Source organism: Corvus moneduloides, chromosome 8, assembly GCF_009650955.1.
Source record: "Corvus moneduloides isolate bCorMon1 chromosome 8, bCorMon1.pri, whole genome shotgun sequence".
Lineage (NCBI taxonomy): Eukaryota > Metazoa > Chordata > Aves > Passeriformes > Corvidae > Corvus > Corvus moneduloides.
In genome coordinates this window covers 13,024,457-13,050,112 of record NC_045483.1, presented here as the reverse complement: position 1 = coordinate 13,050,112, position 25,656 = coordinate 13,024,457, and the positions used below count along the sequence as shown (strand labels likewise).

The 25,656-nt window shown below is 42.8% G+C and overlaps 1 protein-coding gene across 2 annotated transcripts in view; it reads left to right on the top strand.

The window, feature by feature from the left end:
* SUFU (SUFU negative regulator of hedgehog signaling) overlaps nt 1–25,656 on the top strand; it is a 91,112-nt gene that overhangs the window by 15,210 nt on the left and 50,246 nt on the right. For both annotated transcript variants that reach the window (XM_032115818.1, XM_032115819.1), the window contains exon 3: nt 10,955–11,091. In XM_032115818.1, coding sequence (XP_031971709.1) covers nt 10,955–11,091 — 137 coding nt within the window. The remainder of the gene's footprint in view (nt 1–10,954; nt 11,092–25,656) is intronic.

The window sequence follows — 25,656 nt, the reverse complement described above, 5'->3', positions numbered from 1 at the left end:
TGAAATATGCTGTAAGTTGACATCTCTCTCCCAACTCTCCTCCTGTTTGAAAGACAAGCTGAGCCATTTTGCAGTTTCCATAACTGAAGTGGTTTGGCTGAGAGGCAAAACTATTTTGCCACTAGTAAAATTTTTAGGGGTAAGCCTGGAGCCACTGAAAGGAAGGTGGGGATGATGCTTTCTTTCCTCCTTTGATTTTGAAGAGGCAAAGATTTATTTTATCCTTTTGGACATTTTCTTACAACAAATGGAGTTTGTGTAACTTTCACAAGCCAGGTGTTTATTTCTGTAGAACAAAAATATCAGCCTATGATTCCTAGCCCTAGGAATTTCGAGTGCTTCAAAGGAAAGATAGTCTTGCAGGAGAAGCTTAACACTTAAAGGCAGATCAGAAAAAAAATATCTGTAGTAGACTTTTCATTGCAAGTCTCCTGTTTCCCTTTTGGGAGTCTTTCACCAGCAGTCCAGTGCTTTCTTTTCCCTGGAATTACAGCTCAAGCTCCAAGGACCTTTTGCTGCCTGTTTCATTGATTAAGATGTCTCATGGTGCTCATCAGTATATTTTTAAGTGCACGCTTTGCAATGAAGTGAGACTATGTAACAGCTCACCAGGGAAGGCAGAATTGTCTTGATTTCTATGGCTGATGAAGTGAAAGATCAGGGATTGAATTCCTGATCCATCAGGATCATAGAGACATAGAGGGGTTTAGGTGGGAAGGAATTGTAAAGATCATCTAGGTCATCTAGGTCCAGTCCCCACTAGACCAGCTTGGTCAAAGCCCCATCCAGCCTGGCCTGGAACACTTCCAGGAATGGGGCATCCGTAGCTCCTCTGGACAGCCCTGCGCCAGTGCCTCACCACCCTCACAGTAAAGAATTTCTTCCTAACATCGAATCTAAACCTCCTTTCTGTCAGTTTAAAGGCATTCCCCCTTGCCCTGTCACTACGTGCCCTTGTCAAAAATCCTTCTCCAGCTCTCCAGCCCTTTGAGTACTGGAAGGTGCTCTAAGGTCTCCCTGGAGCCTTCTCTTCTCCAGGCTGAACAGGCCCAACTCTCTCGGCCTGTCCCCAGTCCTCTGAGCATCTTCATGGCCATCATCAGGACTCACTCCAACAGATCCATATTATTCTTAGGATGGGAGTCCCAGAGCTGGATGCAGCAGTTCAGGTAGGCTCTCACAAGAGCAGAGTAGAAGGGCAGGGCAGAACCACTTCCCTCGACCTGCTGGCCACACCTCTGGTGGTGCAGCCCAGGACACAGTTGACTTCTTGGGCTGCAGTCACACTTTGCTGGTTCGCTTGAGCATTTTGCCAACCAGCAATACATGGATGCCTACAGCTTGCTTGCAAGCTGTTGGAGTTCAGGCTCCTTAAAAGCTCCTGAATATCTTTTATGCCTTGAGTTCATTTATTGCACAGCTGAGAACTTAATTGTATGAGTGTCCTAAAAATGTGCTCATGGGTATGCTAAAGTTGCTTCTTGCATGATTTTTCTAAATGTATGTTCTTTAGCCAGCAGGAAGGTAATGGGAGACACCAGTGTTTATATTCTATGTAACGTATATGAGTCCTGATCCTCACCTGAGACTTTTAGGCAGTGCTGAAAAATACTAACTGTAGCTGTCAGTGGCTTGGAGTGTTTTTTCATATTCTTTCCACCCTCCCGTACTGCTTTTGAAAGGCGCTTTGTTATGCGAATAGGTTCCTCCCAGCAGCTGCAGAACTTTCCACAGTAGGAGCTAGGAAGGAGCCAGCAGACACTGCAAGGAAAGTTGGTGCCCTTTTCCCGGCTGCTCACTAAGCACAGCAGTACTGCCCTTCCCAGCCACACTGGCTCAAACTAGCCCTTTGCTAATGTTCTCTTGCCTGGTGAGGTTGCAGCTGAGCCCTTAGGTGAAGCTGTGGAGATGTATTACTGTTCCCCATCTATCAGAGCTAAGGATTCAGTTCCAATGTGAAGCCGATCCATGTGCCGATGACAGGTTGTCTTCTTTAGTGCACTGTGTTGTGCAGTGTCTGTGTGCTTTGTTGGCAGAATCACCTCCAGCTCAGGCCAAGTGAGAGCACTGTTCTTCTGGGCCTTGTACAAATGAAGGAAGAGTAGTTCTGAAGTGCAGCATAAATAGGCAGCTTAAGTAAAATATTACAGATCTTGATAAGTTTTCTTTTTCGCTAGTGCCCTCACCCTTGTTCTGTGAATGCAATAGTAAATCCTTATTGTACTCCCAGCTTTTTTTTCCAGATCCTTTCAGTGGGCATTAAGATGATACAACTCTGCTGCAACTTCCCAGGCCATTGCAGTGAAACTGGTTGCACTTTCTTTGCCAAGAAGCCTCACTTGTGGTGCTGGCTGTGGTTGTTCAGAACCTGCACTCAACACCTCACCTGGGCTGGGACTGATTCTGCTGGCCATGAGGTGGGAAGCCAGAGTAGCTCTGTGGAGAAATGTGTGAGCCCTTGAGCTGAAACACATGGTCAGTAGTCTACCATTGATTACACCTAGATTATTTATTTTTAAGACGTTGTTTTGGAAATCATGAAGATGAAATGGTTTGGTCTTGTCAATTTAGTTATAACTGTAATGGGAGAGTAAACCATCACCTACTGGTATAGCTACAACCATGCACCATAAAATAGAGATAATAAAATGTAAGCTGTCCTCATGTGTACATCTTTTGCTGGAGTAGGGAGTGACATATCCCATGCAACCTCCTGTTTCATATTTTGTTGTTTTAGTCATTTCCCGTGTTCAGTATTTGTCCATGCTGTGCAGAATGTGGAGTTAATTTCCCAGCTTTTGCGACCTTGATAGATGGAGTATATAAGCATTTCCTATATGATGAGTGTGTCATATTACTCTTTGAAGCAGGGAAAAATCATTATTTACATCTGAGAATCAAATTCCTAAGTAACTTGTTGAGGAGGATGAGAAGTTTGTAGCAGACAGGAGGTTCAAACCCAGGTTACCTGGATGCTGTTTTAGCACTTTGAGAGTATTCTGAAGTTTCTTGACTTGGTGTTACTAATGAGACTGATTGATGCCTTTGGCACTGATAGGGCCTTTACAGCCTTTTACCCTTAATCTACAAGCACTGTCCCTACAGGTGTGACTGTATGTTGGCACTCTCCAGAATGAGACAATAATGCTTCCAAGCCTCTAGAGCTCAAAGGGATTAACCTCCAGCAGCTAAGCATGATTCTGTCCTTGTTCCAGCTTCTGCTTTCACGGCATGGACAGAAGCCACCCCTAGATTGCCTTAACTTGCAGCCCAGCACATTAAAGTGACCAGAAAACTGATGGTGGTTCACTTTAACATACAATGCTGGAGATAGCACAGTTCAGGAGCTGTTTCCAGGTGGCTGGGCAGGAGCTGAGTATAGGAAACACTTCTGTCAAAACGAGTTTAACTCAAGTGTTTGTGAGTTGTCTGTCAGCTGTGGGTCCAGCAAACACAGTTGTGGATACAGAGTATCGGTGGAATAAGTTCTTACCTGTGTTCTCAGCCATGATGCTTTGTAGGATCACTTGGGTTGGAAGGGACCTCCAGAAGTTTCCAGTTGATGCTTTCTCAGAGGGCCGACTTCCCTGGATCACATCCCTGGATCCTGTTCTGGAGTTTGATCACTCTCTAGTGACACTGTATGAAACAGTTGTGTCTGCAGAATTAGGAATAAGGTTGACTTGTCTCTGTAGGTTTAGAGGAAAAAACAACTTATCTGTTGTATCAACATTTGTTGTTTACAGAGACAATTTTGTAAAAACGAAATCTAAACTGTGAGTCTCCAGGCTTCAGGGACAAGATTGTCACTGGCTGAGTTTTGAAGAAGCTGAATAATAAAATCTGTGAAATCAGTATTGTGTATGTGTGAGCAAAACTGTACCTTGTCTCCTCTTTCCCCTCTGCCCTGTAACAGCTCTTCCCTCGTTGAATGGTAGCTCAGTGAAGTGCAGTTCTGTTTTCATACTGGCCAGCACAAATCAATTCACAAATTTTACTCAGATCTATCTCAATGTAAGCTTTCTAAGTGGATCCTACATGAGTATGTCAGAAAGCTGACAAACACGCCTCCAAATAACTGCAGAGTCAGTGCCTCTGCATCTGTTTGGATTTAGATGTTGGAATAAATCTCTAAAAACTATTTAACTTTCTAGAAGAGTTTTCCATTTGGTGTTGATGGCTTACACATTTGATATGATGTACTGCAAGAGCAAGCTCTAAGCAGCAGCTGCCATAGACTGACATCTCTGAGCACTGTGTCACTCACTTTCCAACCTTGATTTTACATGAACAGAAACCTTTGAGCATGTGTTCATTTTATGTTTGTATTTGCCCTGCTTATACATGAAGTTTTTCTTAAATCAAGCTACAAAGGAGTCCAGTAAGCTTGTGTGTGTGAGTTTGGGGTGGTAGGAGCTCATGGAATTTCCTGCTGAGCACTCTGAAGAGATAACCATCTGACATCCAGATAACCACCCCCTGCTTCTCAAAAATGTTTTTATGCGAATGCATACTTTTTAAATGTCAGGACACAATCCAGGAGAATATGTGAGTAAGCAGGTAGGTTTTGGCTGAAATAACACTTCTGGATGCTTTTTAAGCCTTTTATATAAAGGAGTTGTTGTGCCTATTTTCTAATGAAATTGCTTCACAGGAACCTCCCAGCATGCCATCGGGGTTCTCGGAGGAGAGTTTTATACTGTTTGACAGCTGCACTAGAAACGACTGCTTCCTGTTAGGCAAGATGCTGGAAGCACTAGGTAGGGTCCCCTTTTTTCTTTTTCTTTTTTTTTTCCCCTGAAGCTCTGGAATCAGAGTCATTTGCTTATGGTGGGCAGAAATTGTGCAGTGCACCTGGAACTTGAATTCAGAAGACTGGCTGTGTATAATCTTGTTTGAGGCACATCAGCTCTTGTCCAATGTCCTTTCCAGGAGATGGAGACACTGAAGTATTTAGCTCAGTGGCTGCTGAAAATTTCTCCTTTGGTTTTAGACAGACCACCCTTCGTATTCCTTGTTAGGGGGCAGTGAAAGGGAAGTGATTCAAGTGATTCTCAGGGGGGACCTATGAAGTCAGTCACTGGCTACCCTGATGCTTTTTGAGACACCAGTCCTCTGTGTTGCTAATAGTAGTCTCTTTGCTACCTAATAGAAAAATCTTCTGGGATGGGTATTAGCTCTGCAGCCTTAAAACAATATTGAGGTTTGGACTCTGAAGTACTTTGGTCTCATCAGGCTGAGTGGTGGATACTGCCAGTCACCTTGGTTTGACCAGCTTCTCAAACTTCTGAAAGGTCCTGAGAGGCTGATCTGGAGTACTGAAAGCTATGAACTGGCAATTTCTGTGTTGGGGTTTTTTTTGGTGGGTGGGCTGGGGATTGTGGGTAGAATTAAAATTGCTACTGATGCAAACAACAGCAGCTCTTCCTGATGTCAGGTTTAGAAATGTAGCAATACTATATTTCTGCAGCCTTCAAAATTATATCAGAGTAGCTCACCAGCAGCAGAACAGGTAACTAACTATCTTTCTAGAAAGACGTGGAAGGATGCAATTAAGGAATTGAAGTAAAAGGCATCTTAAGTGGCTTCAGAAAGGTAGTGGTGAAGGAGCTGAAAACTGAGTCTAAGACAAGTCGTTTCAGAGTACTGTGACCTTGCTTCCCAGAAGAGACATGGTTTATCTCCCTGAAGCTATTGGGAGTGCAGCTGTGACTTCTGAAAGTACAGTCCTAACTATCCCCAAACAGCCTGAAAGGGCTTTCTTCTTGTTCCCAGGCTGAAATAATCATGGTGATTTCCCTATGTAAACTCCCTTTTCCAGGGATTGGTTCACCTAATATATTTATATGCACATACTCTTAAACTCTCAAAAAATAAACACCTGGTACACTCTGCTGCTTGTACAGAGCTGTGTAGCTTTCAAAAGCAGAATTGCAGAAATACTGCCATTTGCACTGCAGTGAAGCAAACCTCTCCTTCCTTGTAAAAGTGAGAATGAAAATGCTTTGGCAAATAGCTTTGATTTAAACTGAAAAGCCTCTGGTTTTCAGAGCTGCTTTTAAAGCAAAGGGCTACTTTGGCTTTTGATCCTCTTAAGCTGGGTTATTTGATGTGAAAAACGCCCTGGGTACTCTGCTGCAGAGGGGAGCAGCTTTTCAGTTCTCTGTGTGTGGCTTCAGGAGAGGGCCTGGCAGAGCATGGGGTGCTGAGGGGCTCAGGGGGGCCTGGTTGCACAGCTCTGTAAATAAAGGGGCCTCTATTTCTTTGGATTCTTTTGCTGGAACTAAATATCATGATCAGTGAAACTCTTACCTCATTAAAGGAACAAGCTAGGCTCCTCCAGCATATGCGCAGTGCTGCAGTGTGGTTTGTTCTGCTGAGCTGATTTGCTGAACAGATAAAGGGAGTTTTAACCCAAAGAATGGCATGTAATGTATGACCTTGGCTTTTGAAAGGTTTATTTTTGTTCTTTTGACAAAATAAGGTTTTAATATTAAATATGGGGTTGGATTTGGCTTGGCAGATACCAGAGCCTTCTATTACTGCTGTAGTCATAATATAAAACTATCTGATGTGTGCCAGTGAGCATGCAGCAAGCCAAGAATTTCTCCATCAGTGTTTATTTTTGTGAAAACGTAGCTGGTTGCTTTGCAGTTGGGTTGGCTAAAAAGGTGATATGCCCTTGTGTTGGAGGGGGCAAAGCAGCGGTGGGCACAATATGGTCCATGCTGACTCTTTATACTTGGTGTCTTTAGTTTGGGGGCAAAATATGGAATTCTTTCCCCCCCTTCTTAGTGTTTTAGAAGTGTTTACAAGAAACTTTCACTCAAAACTCCAGGGTTCACCAGAACCAAGGCGTAAAACAAACTATGTGAAATATTCAGATCTGTTAGTACAGAAACTTAATGCTGTTTTGCAGCTTTCAGTTTGTGTAGCTGGGGCCATGCATGGATACAAAATACTAATGCTGAGGTTTCCTTCCTGCACATGTTCCATCTCAGATCATCATCTGAGATGATCAAAGCTGAGGCACTTTTGGACTCCTGCATTGCAAGAGTTTGGCTGAAGAAATTACTTCACTGCTGAGATGCTGAACTGAGCTCCAAAGTCTTTGTTCTAAATTGGCTGTAGTTTGAATTGGTTACCTTCAGATTTAAACCATGACCACCATCCCCCAAAAAAACCAAAACCAACCAAACAAAGCACCCAAACAAAAAAAAAACACCAACAAAAACACCCAATCAACCTAACCATGACCAAAAAAACCCCACACCAAACCTACCATCTCAGTCCTCGCCTCCCCAGCTCTCAGAGAAACCAGCCCCAAATAGTGCCAGCATTTGTAGAGCAGAGTCTGTAATCAAAGTGCATTACCTCTGCAGCTGGCACAGGAGTTGTGTCAGGCTGACCTGCTGGGAATGCTTTGCTGCTCACTGGAAAGGGAGCAGGTTGGTGCAGGTACAGGTAGTAGAGAACGTGGGGAGGTCTGTGGAAGAGGTCATGGCTTCCATGTGCTTTAGCAAGATTTCTTCCATCTGTGGGTTATTCTTACCCTTCCACCCAGTTTTTTTTGTGGAAATGAGGCTTGTCCAGTCTTTCTCTTCCGGAAGTATTGTTTGGGTTTTTTAGTTTGTTCATTGATTGTGGCTGGATGAAGGCGGCTGATTTTCTAGAAGTCTTCCGGAAGTTTGGGGGAAATTTGGAACTTACAGGAAGAAACACAAGTTTGAACATCTGCAAGCCTGCAAGGTGTGGTGGGCTTTTTGTCCAGCTTCTTGTCGTCCTCTTAAGATAATCCTTAAGCAGTGGAGACATAGTCTGAAAGGAGGAGACTACCATGAGAACCCAGTGTTTCCACATGGAATACAGGAAAGGAGTATCTTTATCCTTGTGAGAGATGATCAGCCATTTGCTCTGTCTTCCATTGGCACATGTATCTGGAGATCTTGGGTTTCTAACTGGGAAAAATCGTTTCCCATGCTACTTGCCTCCCCACCAGCAGACTAATGCATCCTTAATTAACATCACAAATATTGAAGTTGGGGCCAGTGTAAGCAATTGTAGTAAGATGGATATCTATAAGAGAAGCCAAGCTGCGTAACTTGGCTACTGGATACTTCTCTGTGATTTTCCTTAGACCAAGGGTCAGAAGCATATAGGAAGGTTATAGGTCTGTGTAGCTCCTGAAGCTCATGTCTGCCTCCATTCTCAGGTACATCCCCCAAACCTCATCCAGGAGCTCTGATCCTGGATTATGGTCCATTGTTCAGTGGGAGAAATTTCATGGCAGCTGTTGAAACTACATTGAACTTACCTTCAAATACAAGACTTTTTTTAAGAATAAAAGCAAAACCTTTGGCAAAAATACTAACAAAATTACTATGCTAATTACATTTTGAATATTAATATTTCTTTCTATTAAAGACCTGTCTAAATTAAGCGTGAAGTATTTGCAAAGTAATCACAAGTTTTTAAAGCCACATGTGTCACAATTTCCTCAAAACCAGATTACCAACCTAAAATTAAACAGATCAAAGACTTTTACTTTATAGACCATTACCTCGGAACAGCTGCACAGTGCAGGTGAATGGCATGTTTTTAAATTTTCCCTCTAACTGTATTTTCAGCAACTTGTCACCATTAACTATTCAAAACTATTTTAAGTCTAATCTTTAAATACAAATTTCTTACATGCAAACAAAATTCTTCTAAGATTTAACTGTTAATTTGAGAATATAAGCATTGTATTGCTGCTGCATTTTCTGAGTGTTCTTTGGAAGATACATCTTGAATTTTCGGGGAGATTTTTTAAATCTTAGAAGGGAAGTAACTTAATGCTTGTTTCCTTACCTTTTATTCTCTTCAGTAGTTCTGTTTCAGAGTCTCACTACCATACGAACAAATTAATTTAAGTAGCGTTGCCTGCTAGCTTTATTGCTTTGTGACTACTGGTATGTTGCTGACCAGCAATGTTCTCCTAAATATAAATGTTGCTTTAGATTTGATGGATACTCACCTAAACACTTCTGTTACCCAGTAATTTTCATATGGATCAATGTAAAGCACGTGTGGTCCTCTTTAAACAGTTATTTTTGGGAAGCAGAGATCCAAGAGGTTAAAAAAAAAGCCCACTGAACTCTATCTCATTGCATATTAGAAGTTGTGTTGTTTCAGAACGTGCCTTGAAAGGAGGAAATTCAATAGGGAGCCATCTTACTTTCCAAAATACTTAACTGTGAAAGATCAGCTTGAAGGCTTTTTGTTAACTTTGATCTTTCATAAAACTGACCCATTCATAATGTGTTTCAGTTTCTGGTTTATGCTTTTTCCTGGAATCAGTCCTTGAAAACTATCCACTTTGAAGTGTTTTTGTTTCTCCCTTTAAGAAATATTTCTGTTTTTTCCTTTACTAACTGATATGTGAAACTAATAGAACACTATAGGGGGGCTGGATGTTCAAGGTACAACTTTGCATTTGTGAGGCTGTCACTGTCCTGTATCAGTCAGTTAAGTAGGTCTGCATGTATGGTTACAGAACACAGGATTCACTGCACATCCAGATTCCATCCCTGGCTGGCTGGTTATTCACTAAGCTCTTGCTTTGTCTAAGAGCCAGATGTAATGATTTGACTTGTTGCTTAAAAGTGTATACTTCTCTCCCAAAAGAGGTTTTATATGTACCAGTTGAGCGTTTGAAATGTGTTTTCTGGCCTGTTCGCAGGGAAATTGTTTTCATAGTATTTAATTCTCAAATTCTTTGTTGAGGATAATGTGGAGAGAAATAAAGATGGACATGCTTGTATGTTGTTATACTAATATTTGTTATATTGTTTACTCCTCTATTGCAGACGTCAGAATGACTTCTAATACTTTATTGTTTTCAGTCACAGATATTTTTTCAATTTCTTTTTCCTTAGCATTTTAAAAAAGAAACTTTCACTCAAAACTGCAGGGTTCAGCATAAAGCAAACTGTGTGGAATATTCAGATTTGTTAGTACAGAAACTTAATGCTGCGTTTCAGCTTTCAGTTTTTGTACCTGGGGCCACGTGCAGGTAAAAAATACTCATTTCGAGATCCCTTCCTGCACACGCTCCATCCCAGATGGTTGTCTTATTGTAAAGCTGGGATCCTTGTGGACTGCTGCATTGTAATTACTGTTGTTACCTCTTTGGGTTTTTCAAATAGAAAGTGCTCTAATTAGTTTCCAGACTGCTCTGTTTGACTGATTTTAGTAGTACAGTGTTATTAAGCCTTTATGCATTGTATCTTTCATATGCACCAGCAAGGTACCAGCATCCAAGACATTCATGAAGTTTCCCCAGAAAATTTGCCAATGGCTGCAGGTGTCAGAGATTTGAACCTGGAGAATGATATGGGCTTATGAAAGCTTCTTTAAGGTGTTTTTATGTTCAGCATAAATCCTTCCTTTTTTCCTCTGCCTTTGAGGAGCAGTCATGAGCAAGGGATGCAATGACAGTGGTAGAAATCACATGGATGACCCTAACTTGCTTTCAAATTTGCAAGCTACTCAGTACTTCAGTTGTATCCCACTTCTCAGTGCATAGAAATTTGAATTCATAAAGGTGGAATAATATTATTTTCTGTTATGTCTTTTCTTTGGTGTTCCCATTTAGCTATGAGTGTAAAACTTACAGTGATGCTTTAAAGACAAATTCAAGTTGTTGAAAATCCCATGAGTCTCAGGAAAGTCATGGTTCCAAGGCTGAATTGTTGTGATTGAAAACACTACTATGATAGTTATCTTTGAAATTGTATTACATCAGCCAATCTCACCATATTCTGCCCTTAGAGCCAGAGTAGACTGAAAGGGAATTTCTCAAACATATCTGTTCTATGAGGAGAATGCTCATCCTTTTTCCATGGTCCTGATCTTAAATCCTGCCCTGGTTACAAGAAGTGTGTTGTGACTAATTATTTTTCATTCTCTCCAGGTTTACAGGAACAGATGGACCGAGTGGTTTTGGGTTTGAGCTGACATTCCGACTGAAGAGAGAGACGGGGGAGTCGGCACCGCCCACCTGGCCGGCAGAGCTGATGCAAGGCTTGGCCAGATACGTCTTCCAGTCAGGTACCACAGGGTTAAATACACAACCTCACTTTTTCCTGCTCAAGTTCTGCAGAACCACATCTGTTACAGGGTGTGACACTTGTCTCGTAAGCACCCAGTCAAGTCTTGGGAATTGTCTTTGTGTGGTCACTGTCTTTTCATGGGTGAGAGGAGGTCTGCAGAGTGAAATGGGATTTGGTAGGGTACTTAAGGGCAAACTGCTTGGTGACTAAGCTGGCAGTCAGGGCAGAGACTTCCCTGGTTTGGTTCCTGCAATAATGCAGGACCATGTTTTTGATCTCAAAGCCAAAGAATGATTTATGGAATGAAAAGAGTGGTTGTACCTATGCATACCCATCTGGCATGAACCACCCTCCAGTATTATCTTCTGCTTATCCATTCTGGTTTTTACTTTATATTCACCATGACTCTTTAAAGGCACTGCTCAAACTCATGGTAGTGGATTCTAGCCTCTGGGTGTTTAGTTTTCAATTTGCCTTATGAAAAATAACAGTGTATGAATCATAAATTCACTTCTTTCTTTGACTATGAAATTGGGTGTGAGCTAACACCACAATCGTCATACAATGGGCAAACCACATGCTGGGTTACCTTAGGAAAAGCATGAGCAGCAGATAGAGGAAAGTTATTACCTCTTTGGCATGGCACTGGGAAGGCCTTGCTGAAAATACTGTGTCCTATTTTGGGCCTTTAAGAGATACTGAAAAGCTGGAGAGTGTTCAAGGTGGTCAGGGTTCTAGGGCATGTGAGCCTTGAGAAGAGATGGAGGGAGCAGGGCCAGTTTAGCCTGGGAAGAGAATGTGCAGGGGGATTTAATTGGAGCCTACAGCTGTAGGGAGGGTAGTTACAAGATTGTGGGGTCAAGCCCTAGATAGTACATCAAAGGGCTACAGCTCTGAACTGCAGTATGGGAGGCCCTGGAAAAGCTTCAAGGAAAACTTGCTCACAAGGAGAGTGGCAAAGGACAGGGAATGGTTTATAAGAGAGGTGCTGGAACTCCATTCCTGGAAAGGTTCAGGACTTAGCTCAACAAAGCTAAGTTGGCTCTGATCTAGCATTGGTTATGGCTCCACTTCAAATAGGGAGGCTGGACGAGAGACCTGCGAAGGCCCCTTAAAATATTACAGAAGTGTTGGATTTGGGGTGTTTTTTTCCATACTGCTTCATGCCCTTCAGCAAGCAGCTGCGTGCTGTAACTGACTGTTAACAACCATTCCTTGCCTTGTATAAAAGGAATCTGTATGCTGTTGCAACAAGTGAACAAGTTCTAGTTTTATTTTAGTACGAATTTGATTATCACATCTCTTTTAGAAAAGAATTTTCTCAGGCTAAAATTGTCTGGTTAATAATAGACATCATGTTAATCCTGACAAGATGATGCATTTAGAAGTAAGACTTGTAATGGGGCCTACTTTATCATGTTTCTTCTTGATCTTTCAGAGCAATGCCAGTTGACCACAGCTAGATGCAGTAATTTTCTAATTTAGTCAAAGATCTCTCACTACATTGCTCTGCAGAGTCCTCAGTACTTCTGCTACATCTAACGTGTCCTGCTTTGATTTGTTTTACTCCCTTGAGCTGTCCTCTCTCAGGATGGCAGTGTCCAGAGCAGTTCCCGTGTTCTTCCTTGTGTCACTCCTGGGTAATCAGGCACCCAGTCCTCAGCAGTGTTACTTTCTTTTCTACCTAGTAGAGTTTTTTCCCCCAGTTTGACATTCTCACTCTGCAGAGCCAAGTGAGCTTCTGGCATTGTCTTTTTTTTCTTGTTTTTTTTACAGGACTACTCTGTTCAGATGTTGAAACTTTAAAACTGAAGTATTTGAAGGGTTGGTTCCTCTGAAGCCCATTAGGCATGAGGCAGGCTGTGGCATGACAGCATTGTTTTACACGATGAAAGGTTTCTTTTTGCTCAAGTTCTTCCTGACTGTAGTGCTTAGAGCATTTGTCAAATGGAACACTGATAAGTGTTGTTTAACTCTGGTGTATGTACCTCATTGTTGTCTTCTTCACTTGTAAAAAAAAAAAAAAAAAAAATCTGTCGTGTCTCTTTAATACTCCAAAGAAGCCTTAAAAACATTTGATGAACCGAATCAACTTAAGTAAAGCTTAGGAATCCACCCTGAACAAGAAGCAAGAAAAAGATTAAAACCGGCAGAAACTTTTTGGATAGGCTCCAAGCACTTTCACATGTCAGAAGATTGCTTACTCTGAAAGCTGTACTAAGAGCTAAATTCTTATCTCTTGATAAAAGCCAACTTTTAGTTATCATAGAGGTGCTCTGCTGAGTCCAGCTGAAGCTGGGGGAGAGTAAAGTGTAGTTATACTGCTGCTGAGCCTGAGCATTTTCAGGGGGTGACAAGTGAGTTGAATATTCACCTAGCAGCTACTGCTGTCCTAAATATTATTCCTGTGTATTGCAGTTTCAAAGCATGTCTCATTGCAAGTGATGTATTTTTCTAACAAACACTTCTAGGCAAATGAATGTTGCATTCCTTTGTTTCTCTCACTCTCCTGCACTGTGGCAGTGCTTTAGAAAAGCAATCTTCTGCATTGAATTTCAGACCTCTTTCAGCCTTGGCTTCTCTGTTCACTGTAACAAGCGCTTGGTGCTTTTGATTAAAGGGCAGTACTTACCCTCCTTCAACAAAACCAAGCTTTCAAGTCTCAAAAAGTTTTATTTGTGGCTTTGTCTGTTCTTAATTTTATCACTGTTTGACCATGACCACAAATTCCAACTCTGTTAGTTTTAAAAAAACCCCAAACCTTCAAACCTTGAAAATGAAACTTTGCACAATTCCATGACCTTAGCTTGTCATGGTTCATGGGTCTACTGCAAATATCTCATGGTAGAACAAATTTATACTTCAATTCAAATGAAAAGGAAGAAATGCTCTTCCTACAGAAAGCTTTTCCAGAGCTTACTACAATTGTTAACTCTTCATGTACTGCAGTATTACAACCTTTGATCACTACAGAGAGACTATGGTTTGTGTTTTCCTGAATTAAAATCTGCATTTTTTTTCTGTCTAAGGTAAATTTAGGTTGTTTTCAAGGGTCTGTCTCATCTGTGTCATGAAGGCAATATATTGATGTAGCATGGAAACAGGTACATGTGTGTATGAGCTCTTGCTGCTTCCATGGATTTTAGCTTGAAAGAAAGCAGCTGCAGGTGTCAGGTACAGGTTTTGAGAAATTGTCATGAAAACTCATCATGCATAGAGCCTAAAGATAATGATGTGGCATATGTCATGGTTATTCTCCACAATGCACAAGTTGTAGTGAGGAATGAGCCAGAAGTATTAAGAGGATGTCCATGAATTAGAAGTTTGCAGGTTGGCTGAGCTTGATCACATTTACCCTAGAACATATCAGCATGAGCAGGCTGAGCCCCTGCTGGTTTAGGGGAGACAGGTGGCATCACAGAAGACTGGAAAACTGGCAAATGCTGTTCTTCACATCCCATTAAAAAACCTGTATCAAAATCAAAACAAACTCCCACAATAGGAAAAAAAAAGTTTCTAATTGGTCAATCAGATTTCAGGTCTTAAGAAACTGCTAAGAGAAACAAACCATCTAGAAGGCATCCACTGCGTAATGGATGTTCCAGCATGGATTTATCAACAATAAATTGGAAGAAACTAACTAACAGGTACCATAGGAAGCAGTGAATGTTGGTTACCTTGAAACTACTAGGCTTTTTACATTGTCCCAACAAGTGTGTGAATGAGCTGAGGAAATGAGATCTTGGTAAAAGGTAAAGAAGAGGGCTGCAATACTGGTTGGATATTTAAACTCTGAGTGACTGTCAGTGTGTAGTCATCAACCACCAAAAGATGGGTAGAGCTGGGAAGTACTGGTGTGCAGTAAGGGCAGGGAAGCACAACAGGTGCAAGGTCCTGTCCTGACACAGGAATAATCCAGTGCAATCAGATGGGGGAAAGCAGCAGTTCTGAAAGAAGAAGAAAACTATTTGGAGTTACTATTACCAATGAGCTATACCTAAACCAACATGCTCTTGACACTGAGAGATAGAAGTGAAATTATTCTGATGCATAAATGGAAGTGTTCTGTGTATTGCATATGATTGGGTCCTACACTGCAAGGGAGAAGGAGAGCATTGTATTTAATTTTGGGCAAAAAGCTTCAAGTCAGATGCATCCCAGTTGGAGGGAGACTGGAGGAGAGTGGTAAGAATGATCCAAAGGTCCAGAAAATATGACCTGTGAAGGAACGATCAAAAGAGTTACATTTGTTTAGTCTAGGGAGGAGAAGATGGAAGATGTGAGAACCGTCTTCAAATATGCAAAAGGTTGCTGTAACGAATAAAGTAATAAATACATTTTTCATGAGCCTACTGGGGATAGGAGAGACTAAAAGTTCTGTAATTTAACTACTAAAATTTCTGTAAAATAGGCTTAGGGTTTGTCATTAGAAAAACTTCCGAATGGCAAGTGCAGTAATGCATTTGGATAGTGGCAGATTCCCTATTGCTGCATATCTTTGAGAACAAGTCAAACTGTTCTTCATGGATATTTGTCAGGCAAAGTTGATCCTTTAGGGAAGGGCAGAGTAGGAGCCTTCTTAGTCTCATTTATATTATAAATATGTCTTGAATGACTGAGTGTTCTTTTCAGGTCTTCTAAATGTAATTTTTTTTGATTCCATAAATATGTAATTAATCTTTTCTCACAGTCTCCTGATGACTAGTGCACTGAAAGATATTTAACTGTGAGTTTGATGTCTCAACTAATTGCAAAGTTGAATTTTAATATTTGACCTTTGACTAGTCAGTAGTAGGAAGCTGTTTGCATCTTGGGTACTGCAAAACAGTAGTAACAAAATGTGCAGGCAAAGAAAGTAAGGATGCAAGGTGCAATTTTTCAGTGGCAATATAATGTAGATTTCAGCTGAGTACTTCAGAAGCAACTTACATGAATTATTCCTTAGAAGACTTACTACTTCTGAAAAGTGGATTGGACAGAACCAATTCCAGTAGGTACATGACAAGTTATACATGTTGATAACAACATGTCAAAACAATGGCTAAACTAACTATAGCTGGTTTGGTTTGTGTTTTTTTCCCCACAAGCACCTCTGCACTGTCATAGTGAGGAATCCCCTTTTCAGAGGATAAGATAGAAAATATATCTGTTATTTCTGTGAAACCTGTAGGAACTTAGTATCTGTGAGCTTCTGTCCTCTGGCATGATTCAAGTCCATGGCCCAGTTTCCCAAAGCTCCCCTGGAAAGGAGGATGGTTCTGCTGCATGGAATTGCCCAAGGCAGTACAGCTGCACAAGCCTTTGGCAGCCAGGCTGAAAAGCAAGCCCAAAATGAGGTACATGTAGCCTTCCTTTGTAATTTCTAACATGTCATACTTTCTTCAGGTAGAAGTTATTTTATGACAGCTTGTCTCTAGTTTAAGGAAGGACACACACACAATTCCTGCCATGTGCATGATGTCCCAGTACATCAGTTTGGGGCCATGATGCCATCTCTCTATGCTGTAGTTTCACCCTTTGTTTAAACAAGGGTGATTATGGAAGTTGTAAAAGGTGTAGATGCACTCTTCTTATTCAGCACTTTTCACCTGAATCAAGTTAGTTTCATCTGAGTCATGGAAGTTCTTTGTGTTTGACGGGCACTATAACTTTTACACTGGAAGTGGGGCTCAGTGGGATTAGGGGGTCTGATGGGGGTCACAAACCTGCAGCCATTAGCCAGCAGATACCTTGGCACATGCTGTCCCACCATAACCACCAGGCCTCATCTTCACATCTCCTGGGGTCCAGAAAGCTTCGGTGTAGTAGCCTCAGTGACTCTTTGCTTGCCAACATGTTTTCAAACATTCTTGACACAGGCCAATTTCTGTGTGTAAAAAGGAAAAAAACAAAACAAGCAACCAAACTCTAAACCTAAAACAAACTGCTTGCTTCCTTGAATACAAATGAAGCTTCTCTGGCTTGTTTGTAAAGCTCTTTATTTCTTCCCAGGAGGATGACTAAAGCCAAATAAAATCTGCCAGTAATTCATATACATTTTTCCCTGACTGTACCCTTATCTTTTCTTTTCCAACCCTAGGCCGATTTATTAGTCTCTTCTGGTTGCTATGGCTCTGTAAAATATATATATTTTTTTTTTCTATCATCTGTTTGTAATATTGACCCATTTCCAGTGTAGAGCTGGCCCTGGCTCCTCTCTAGTATTCCAGGATTGTAGATTAAAATTGTGTGGAGATTAACTGTGTTTTTTAGCTCTACAAAGAAGTATAAATCAACATCAGTTTCAATTCAACAGAACCTGTTATGCAGTGAACTCTGCTGCGTGAATGCTGAAATTGTAGCACAGTAAATTGCTGTAGGTGAACAGGACTCCACCAAGTGTGCAGGGGCTGCGTGCCTTTATTCTGCAAAGTGGTATGGAAACATTAAGTCACCGGTTCCAACTTAACCCAAGTTTGTAATGGCCAAAAGCTCTCATCATCTGATAGTTATTCAGCAGTCCATGAGAAATTGGTTGGATTTTAGCCTAATTCCTCTTAGATGTTTCTCATAAAACAAGCTGTTCTGTGAGCAGCAGCTCAGATCGAGCCTGGTCCTTTGCGTTTTTGTGCACTGTGTCCTGCACTGCTGCAATAAATCCCCTTCTCCCCATACTGCTGCCTGTGAGCTTACCTCCCCAGTACTTCCCATCCCTCCCCCCAATCTCCTAAGATAGCCTTGTCACATCCCCTAGCTTCTAGCTGGGACGTATGGGCTGTGACTGGTACCAAATGATGTGCTGGCTGATAAAACAAACCGGTTGCTGGTGTGCAGAGTGGTTGGCTGAAGAGCTGGTCACGACAGGCAGCTGTCAAGCTCGTGCTTTGGTCTCTAACCTGTAGCTGGCTTCCTCTGGAGCTGGATGGCAATGCTGAAGTTGTTGGTGACGGAATTGCCAGATGTAACTCTTGTAAATTGTTTTGAAAGGCATTGCAGCTGTTGGTTGGAGATAGACCTGGCCCTTTTCACTCCCTGTTGTAGATCTGGGTTCCCTTGGTTAAATTATTGCAGGTCCCCTCTGCAGGCTTGCAAAGCTTAATATTATTTGTCAGTTTGTATGGCTGTAATTTTTGGGACCTGCAGAGTCTGATGCTTTTATCCTCACTTGTGAGGCAGGGATACCTCCAGCTCTGTTTTGTGGGTGGGTGCTGAGGCACAGGCTTGCCAGTCCTTAGACAGCAGCTTTGCAGTGGCCTTGGCCATGGCTGAGGCTTCCCAGGCTGTGAACTAGCATGCAGCTGGTGGCCTGTCCTTCCTCTCTGTGAGTCCTCTCTTGATCAGAGTGGTTTCAGGTGTGGGTGGTAAACTGGCAGAGGGCATAGAGCAGGGACACAGCTGTGAATGCCACCACGTGGGTGGTGTGCCTGTTCCTCTTGACAGCACAAGCGGAGTTGCATGGCCTTAGATTTTGTCTGGTTATATTGACTTCACTTCTCTTCCTGTTCACAACAGGAAGGGTGGAATTGCCCCTTTGCAATACTGGAGGCACCCCAGTGCCACGCTCAGGCCTGCTCTTTGCCTTGGAGCACTGTCACTTCATCAGCCACTGATGGGATAAGCTGGCCATTATTTTTGCTGGTTGTCATGCTTTTAGTGAGTAGCATCTTTCTGGCCCTTGTTTGTGACTTGCTGGGACCTTGGGCAACTCTAGAGAATCTCTTCCCCACACATTTAATTCAGCTGCGGTATAGAAAAGCCTTTGCAGCCCTCTGGCCAGGTTTGAAAAGTGCAGGATAATTTCTCAGGAACATGAGAAGAAGGGACCAGCACCACTGCTGAGAGACATTGCCTTTTGCTTTATTAGCACTGGTGCTGTGAAGCAGGGCTGGGCATGAGGCTCCTCCCAGTCAGAAGTGTAGCAGTAGGAAACCATGACTGGAAACCCAGGAGTTTCCAAGGACACCTGTACTCTCATTTTACTTGGAGGATGAAAAGTCTATCTTGTATGTTGTGACTAAGCTACTTGTATAATATAGATTAAAGCCTTTTCTTCTCTACCTCCCTAATCTTCTGCAGTTTGGGCTTTTTTCCTCTCCTGCAGTTTGTCTGTACTCATGGGTCAGGCTGGTTACTTCCTGTGCCTTGCTGTGGAAGCCACTGTTGTCTTTCCAACTTCTAATTCTTGGCTGGAAACAGGTCTCTGACCTTCTCCAGCCGCAAAGGATAGGTTCACACTAAGGCATGGAGAGACTTTGTGCCAGGAGCAGAGGCACAGAAAGCCTTTGTTGCTTATAAAAGACTTTGTTGAAATAGAAGGAAAGCTGTCTTCCCCTAGACTGCTTTACTGATTACATAGTATTTCCAGGCAGTAAGTGAGGGATCTCAGTGCTGCCTGAAAGAGAAGGCTTGTTTGTAGCTGCTACTGCAATTTAGATAAAGTAGGTTTAGGCCCAGTTTGAGTTGGCGAGATTTCAACTGATGCTGTCCCTTTTAATTCTGTCAACTGATGTCCTGTTCCTGCCTGGGAACTGAACTTGGCTTGTTGTTTTTCAGCTGTTCAGTACAGTTCATTCAGTTGGTTTTTTTAAAAAAAGAAAAAGGGAAAAAGAAAAGGGGGTGGGAAATTTGTCTTCTCTCTGTTTTACATCAGTCCATGTGCCCTGATGCTGCTCCGAAAGGGTCAGGGATGGACACAGCACCAAGACTTGTAACTTTGATACATCGTTATACTTAGAAATGCACAAGTTGTTTTAGCCTTCATATTGCACATGGGCTGCTACTAGGAGAGGGAGGGAAGAAGCTGGCACAGAGACCTGGAGGAAGCTGTGTGATGCATCTCTGTGCAGGGCTGCTGCAGCAGCCTAAGTGGCAGAGGGACAGCGAGCAGGCCCCACGCCCAGGGACGCCTGGATGCTGGCCCTTAGCAGGTGTTTATCCAGAGTGGCTGCAGTTCAAGATCAGGACTGATCTGGCCGATGTTTTCTGCCTGAAGTGGAGGGGAGCCAAGCTCTCTGCAGGAAGCCTTTTCTCCATCCTGCCCAGAGCCTCCCCACTGCAGGAGAGTGATGAGGAGCCCACATGTTGGAGACCAGCAAGCTCTGTGAGGAAGAGTATCTCTTAACCCTGGAATAAGGAAGCAGGGGAGAAGCTGCACATGATCAGCCCGGCCTTGGACAAAGGCTCTGTCCCCTGTACTGAAGGAGGAATGCAGGACAAAGGAAACAGCGCAGGGAAGGCAGAAAACTCCCCCTCTTGCTGGTGTGAGGTCCTTTGGCCTCTCATATATGAGGTCTTTGTCCCACCCAGCCTTTCCTGGGAAACGGAAGCAGCCGATTTAGCAGTTAAAAGCTTCTGCAGAGAACAGTATTGCCTCCTCCTATGGAGGAGCTGAAAGCGACAACACAGAGGAATTGTTCTGCAGTTGCAAGAGCATCCTCTCTCACTGCCTGTGTGCAATTGTTTGGGATGCACAGAGGAGAGTTTGGGCTGAGCAGCCTTCTGAAAAGGACTGTATTTTCCCTTGACAGCTGCCAAGCCCATGTTAGATGAAACCGCAGAGAAGAGTAACTGCAGATGAACTGCAGAGCTGGAAGTTGGGTTCACTGTTACATATCCACCTTCTTACACTTCTATTGAAGATCTGTGCAGCAAGTGCTGCTCAAACTGTGCTTTCTGACTAACCCACTCTGCCTGCGAGAGTGGCAGTGTGCGGAGCTCATTACAGACCATCTTCTGACAGCCACAGAGGCAAAGATCCTTTGCAGCAGCCTGCTCGGCCAGGAGGCAGCAAATGGGCACAGCAGGGGAAGTGTTTTGTTCTTGGTGGGAAAGAGAAACTGGAAGAGTATATTCAGAGGCTGCAGGCAGCCCAGAACCTGAGGGAAGTGGACTCTCATGCTTTTTGGTTTAAAATTAGGGGCTTAAAGGTGTCTTCTCAGAACACTTGGGGTGGTGTTTCAAAAGATGCTCCGTAAACAGGCTGTCCATTTTGCATTTGAACCATAAATACAGCTCTGGGAATAAATGTGTTTCTCCTGCAGTACTGTAATGAGTTGGTAGAGCTCAATGCGTAACTATTTTATGCAATTGCGTGTGAATGCAGAGTTCTTCTGTTTCCTGCCCTTTGGCCTCCCGCTTTGCCAAAGTAAAACAGAAGTTTGGCCTGTGCAAGTTTTAAATTCCTGAAAATTTAAGGGAAAGTAATCAGAAAAATGACACAGTGCTCTCTTGAAGACCTCTGCCCTCTTGTCCATTACTAGCCCCAGAACTAATGCCTGGATAATTAGAACCCTTTTCTGAAGGGGTTATGATGTGATAACTTCGTGGGTGTTTTCTCACAGACCGTCTCCCCTTTCTTGCCATTTCTTGAATAATTTTTGCTAAAAGAGATACCTTAGTGCAGTCTAACAGTCTCTCTATCAGACGTCTGTGCTGTGAAAGCCATTGAAAGAAGCTGTTTGCATGTTCTTTGGATTCTTCAGAGGAAGATACTGCCTTTGCTTCCCCTTCAATTTCCTTGAATGCTCTTCAACAGAAACGTCTTATAGATGCATATCTAGGGAAAGATCACAAGTGACTGTACAGGCTTATGGTGCTCACGGGTCCATCTAAGCATCTGCCCTTCTCAGTGGCCTGCACATGTGCAAGTATGTAGGAGGTCCAACAACAAGGAAAAAAGTTTTTCTCACCTGCTGCAGTTCTCTTCCCTCACTGAGGACACTTAAAGGTTGCCAAGTGCTGTGGGTACTGGTCTTTGTTCTAGTTGCACCTGGCTGGAAAACATTCGGGTAACTGTAAAACATTCCAGCTTTCCTGTGCTGGAACACGGAATAAGGTTTTAAAATGACAGGCAAGTATCTCTTCAGATTGGTCATGTGGGGCCGCATGATCTGTAAATAAGCTGTCATGAAATACCCGTTTTGAGTTGAGTCCTTATCTGACAGGAGATCCTGCTTTATAATACCCTTTCTGGCTCCTGGGCCTCCACCCCATCCTGAGGCTATTCACTTTTTGAAACTGTTGAAGACATAACTACCACCCTTTAAAGGGGTGCTGCAAAATGCATCTCCGTCAGGTGAAGGATGCAGAAAGCTGGTGGCAGTGCAACTGGGCAGGGGTGGAAGGGTCTCTTGCCTGGCCTGGAGCTCAGAATTTGGCAAGTGCATCACTCCTGCTTCCTTATGGTTGCTGGGATGGGAGGATGGAGAAAGTAAAAGGAATATTGGAGGAGGTGAAAGCAGCCCAACCCTGCAGCACCCCAAGGGCAATGGGTCTGAGTGATGGGGTGTAGAGGAGCAAGAGCTGGGAGCAGCAAACTTCTGTGGGACTGAGAAGGAGCAACTCACAGCTGTGTTCATTTTCTTTTTCTGCCATACTCAACAACACCAGCTAAGTCCTTTCATGCTGCCATGCCTTCCTCCAGCTTTCCCTTTCTGGAGGAGGGAGCAATGCAGATAAATCTGTAGATGGGTGAGAACTGTGCTGTTGCAAAAGCAAGGTGGGAGATGCAACCTGCCCTGGGCAGTGCTTATACAAAGGGGATGCCAAGCACGATGAATGTGCCAGCTCCTGCTTCTGCTGATTGCAAGGGCTGCAGAAGGCTGAGGGGAGCAGAGTGGAGGAGCTGAATGAAGTTGTGGGGAGGAGAGGAAGTGTGGGAGGAGGTGGCTGGTGGAGCAGGCTCTACAGAGTCAGGGAGAGGACAGGGGGCCCACCACTCACAGAGGGTGGGAGTGTGCCCTGGGCACCAGAGTCACTTGCTGGGAGCCTGCGTGAGAAATTCCCAGAGTTTGCAGTCGTTGAAATTGTATACACACATAGCATTGGGCAGGGAGAATGAGAACGCCAGATATGCAGATCTGTAAGGGATGGAAAGAAATGTCTTGGAAAACAAGAAGGGGTAGAGGAGGCTCAAAACCGAATTGGTTATGGTACAGTAGCATTTAAACTTCTTTTTTCTTTTTTCCTAAAATACTGCACTCTGCAATGTTGCAGAAGGCATCTGCATGCCTGGGATCTACTTTGTGATAAGAAAAGCAGTATTTGCAACTCCATCCGTGGAAGCTGCAGTACAGTGAGACATTTTCCATCATCCCACTGCCAATTGTAGTGACAGCTCTAAGCACGACATGGACAAGTGAGGAATCACCTTGTCCTACAAGGTGATGTACCCTGGGAAGGTGTGGGAGGCTCTTCATTTGGGCTTTCAGTCCAAAGAATTAAGTCATAAAATAAGTTTATATGTATGTGCATAAATTGATTGGGCTCTTTTGAGAGGCGTGTTTATTTTCCAGACTTAACACCCTGGAGCTGTGCAGTAATCAATTTTGTATTTTCAACCAGCAGAGCAATTTTTTTAAGATCATCTGCATCATGCTTCTCTGCTTTCTGAAACTGTCTTTAAACCTCAGAGGTCAAGTAGTCCTTACAGTATTGATAATCTGGTTTTTTCCCTGCTATTTTTTTTAAAGAACCTTTTGCCTAGGCCCCTTGTTTTTAAAAGCCCAGTTTGAATCCCTGCAGTGGAGCTATTGTTTAATTGTATTTCTGGGATTTAATTCTTCCTAAGGGATCTTCTCTATGCCGCATGTCTGCAGCAGGCAGCAGCACTGTGTGAATTTGCACCTCTTTGGAGTGCGAGGGCTGGGGCAGTTCCTGTTTCCAAGGCAGGAGATAAGGGGCAGCAAAACTGAACTGAAAAAGAAAAACAGAGAGGAAAAGCATTTTTAAAACACAATGCAAATATATCACAGCTTGGATTCTGCTAATTCCTTGTATATTCTTAAAACACATTCATCTTGACTTGAAAACAAAATTATAAACTAACTGCCAGTGGGCCCCACAGATTACATTCCAATTGTTTTTTCCCTTTACCAATCCATGTGTGCAGTTCTTTGTATGTTAGGAAACTAAGCTTGAGACTGAATTTAGCATTAATTATTTTAGTTTAACATGTCTGGCAAATGAGTCTGAATAAAGTCTTTTTCTTTATACCCTGTTTTTAAAAAGTTTGCATAAATATAATGAGTTACAATAACAGTATTACTTTGAGGTATTTAGACACAACTTTGATCTTTAGCTTTTGTATCAATTTTTTATAGCTAACATCTTTGCATGCATGCTTATATTTATTATTGAGCTAGTTAGAAATATATTAAGTAGGTCTGGTGAAAAATATAGCTATTACATTTCAGCGTTGGACTCTGTGTTTGCCTTTAGTTTCTCTCAATTAATTCTAGCTGTTCGGTCTGCAAAATGGTACTGAAAAACAGCATCAAATCTTACTTGTGACAGATTGCCAGATTACTTTTTTTAACAAAGCCAGACTGAATATTAAAAATGTGTTGGAGAAAATGCATTTATATAATAAATTATACAGACCATGCATGGGGTAATGGCAATGCAATAAATTATGTTGTTTCTGTAAGTATTGGATAAGCTGCATTCAATTTAAATGTCTGGCTGCATCACTGTCATGCTGGTCAGGAACTCACTGGGGGCCTTTTTAACATTCCTGCACCCATAAGTCATGGAGTTAAAATCCTTCTTTGCCCTCAAATACACAGTTTCTCTGAGTTACGCAGGCTGACATCTGTGACTCGCTGCCTGCAGTTTAGCTGAGATCTCTGAGTCGAGTACAAAATGCAGGTTTGTTGCCCTTAGAGCAGCCAGTTTTCACACTGCTGAGTGATGCAGATAATGTAAGTCTGGCTCGTGTGAGGGACGTGGTCATCTGCTTTGTGTGCAGCATCCCCAGTGCCACACGCTGATGCAAATTTTCTGATTTTGTTGATGTTGTTTGTTTGTTTGTTTGGGAGGTTTTTTGTTGGATTTTTCTTTTTTTTTAAGAGCAAGGTAGCAGAGAATTGCCAAGCATTGTACTAGCATAGCTAAGCCACATCACTGCTCCGAGGAGGTGATCCAGATAACCCTGCTTTCACAGGGGACAAGCAGGACTGTTTCTTTCAACATCATCTTGCACATGCCCCCAAATAAAGTGACCATGTAATGATGGCCTGGCTTTCCCCAGAAACAGGAGGAACAGAAACATGCTCTTGAAGGATATGAGTCTAGAGTGGCTGTTTCCCAAAACCAAGCACATGTAGTAGTTAGTGTACTTAGGGCTTCCCCCACTCTATGCAGTATCAGCTTCTAACCTGTAACACACTGTCCAGGTGGATTTATCTGGCTGATTACTCAGCACAGTTTAACCCCTCTGTTGCTGATTTTAGCTGGCATTTGGAAGGAGGAGGTGTCTTAGAAGAGGTACAGAGGAATGGTCAGGCTGCAAATCTGTTCTTCTAATTTCAAAATTTATCTCAAGAATTACATGGCATAACCATGTCAGAAGGGGCAAGTTTCTGGCCTCTGGATGAACCAGGGTGGTGCAGTTTGAACTGCCGTGGAGGCAGACAGGCTGGGGACTGTGTGCCAAGCCGTGCATGGACAGGAGAAAGGCTTCAAGTTGCCTTGCTGTCTCCTTAGTGGTGGAACAGCATCAGCTCTTTGTTTTCCTCCTTAAGTTGCCAATGCACATTCGAGAGAAGATATTCGACTCCCAGATGCCCAAAGAGTGTTCGCCTGG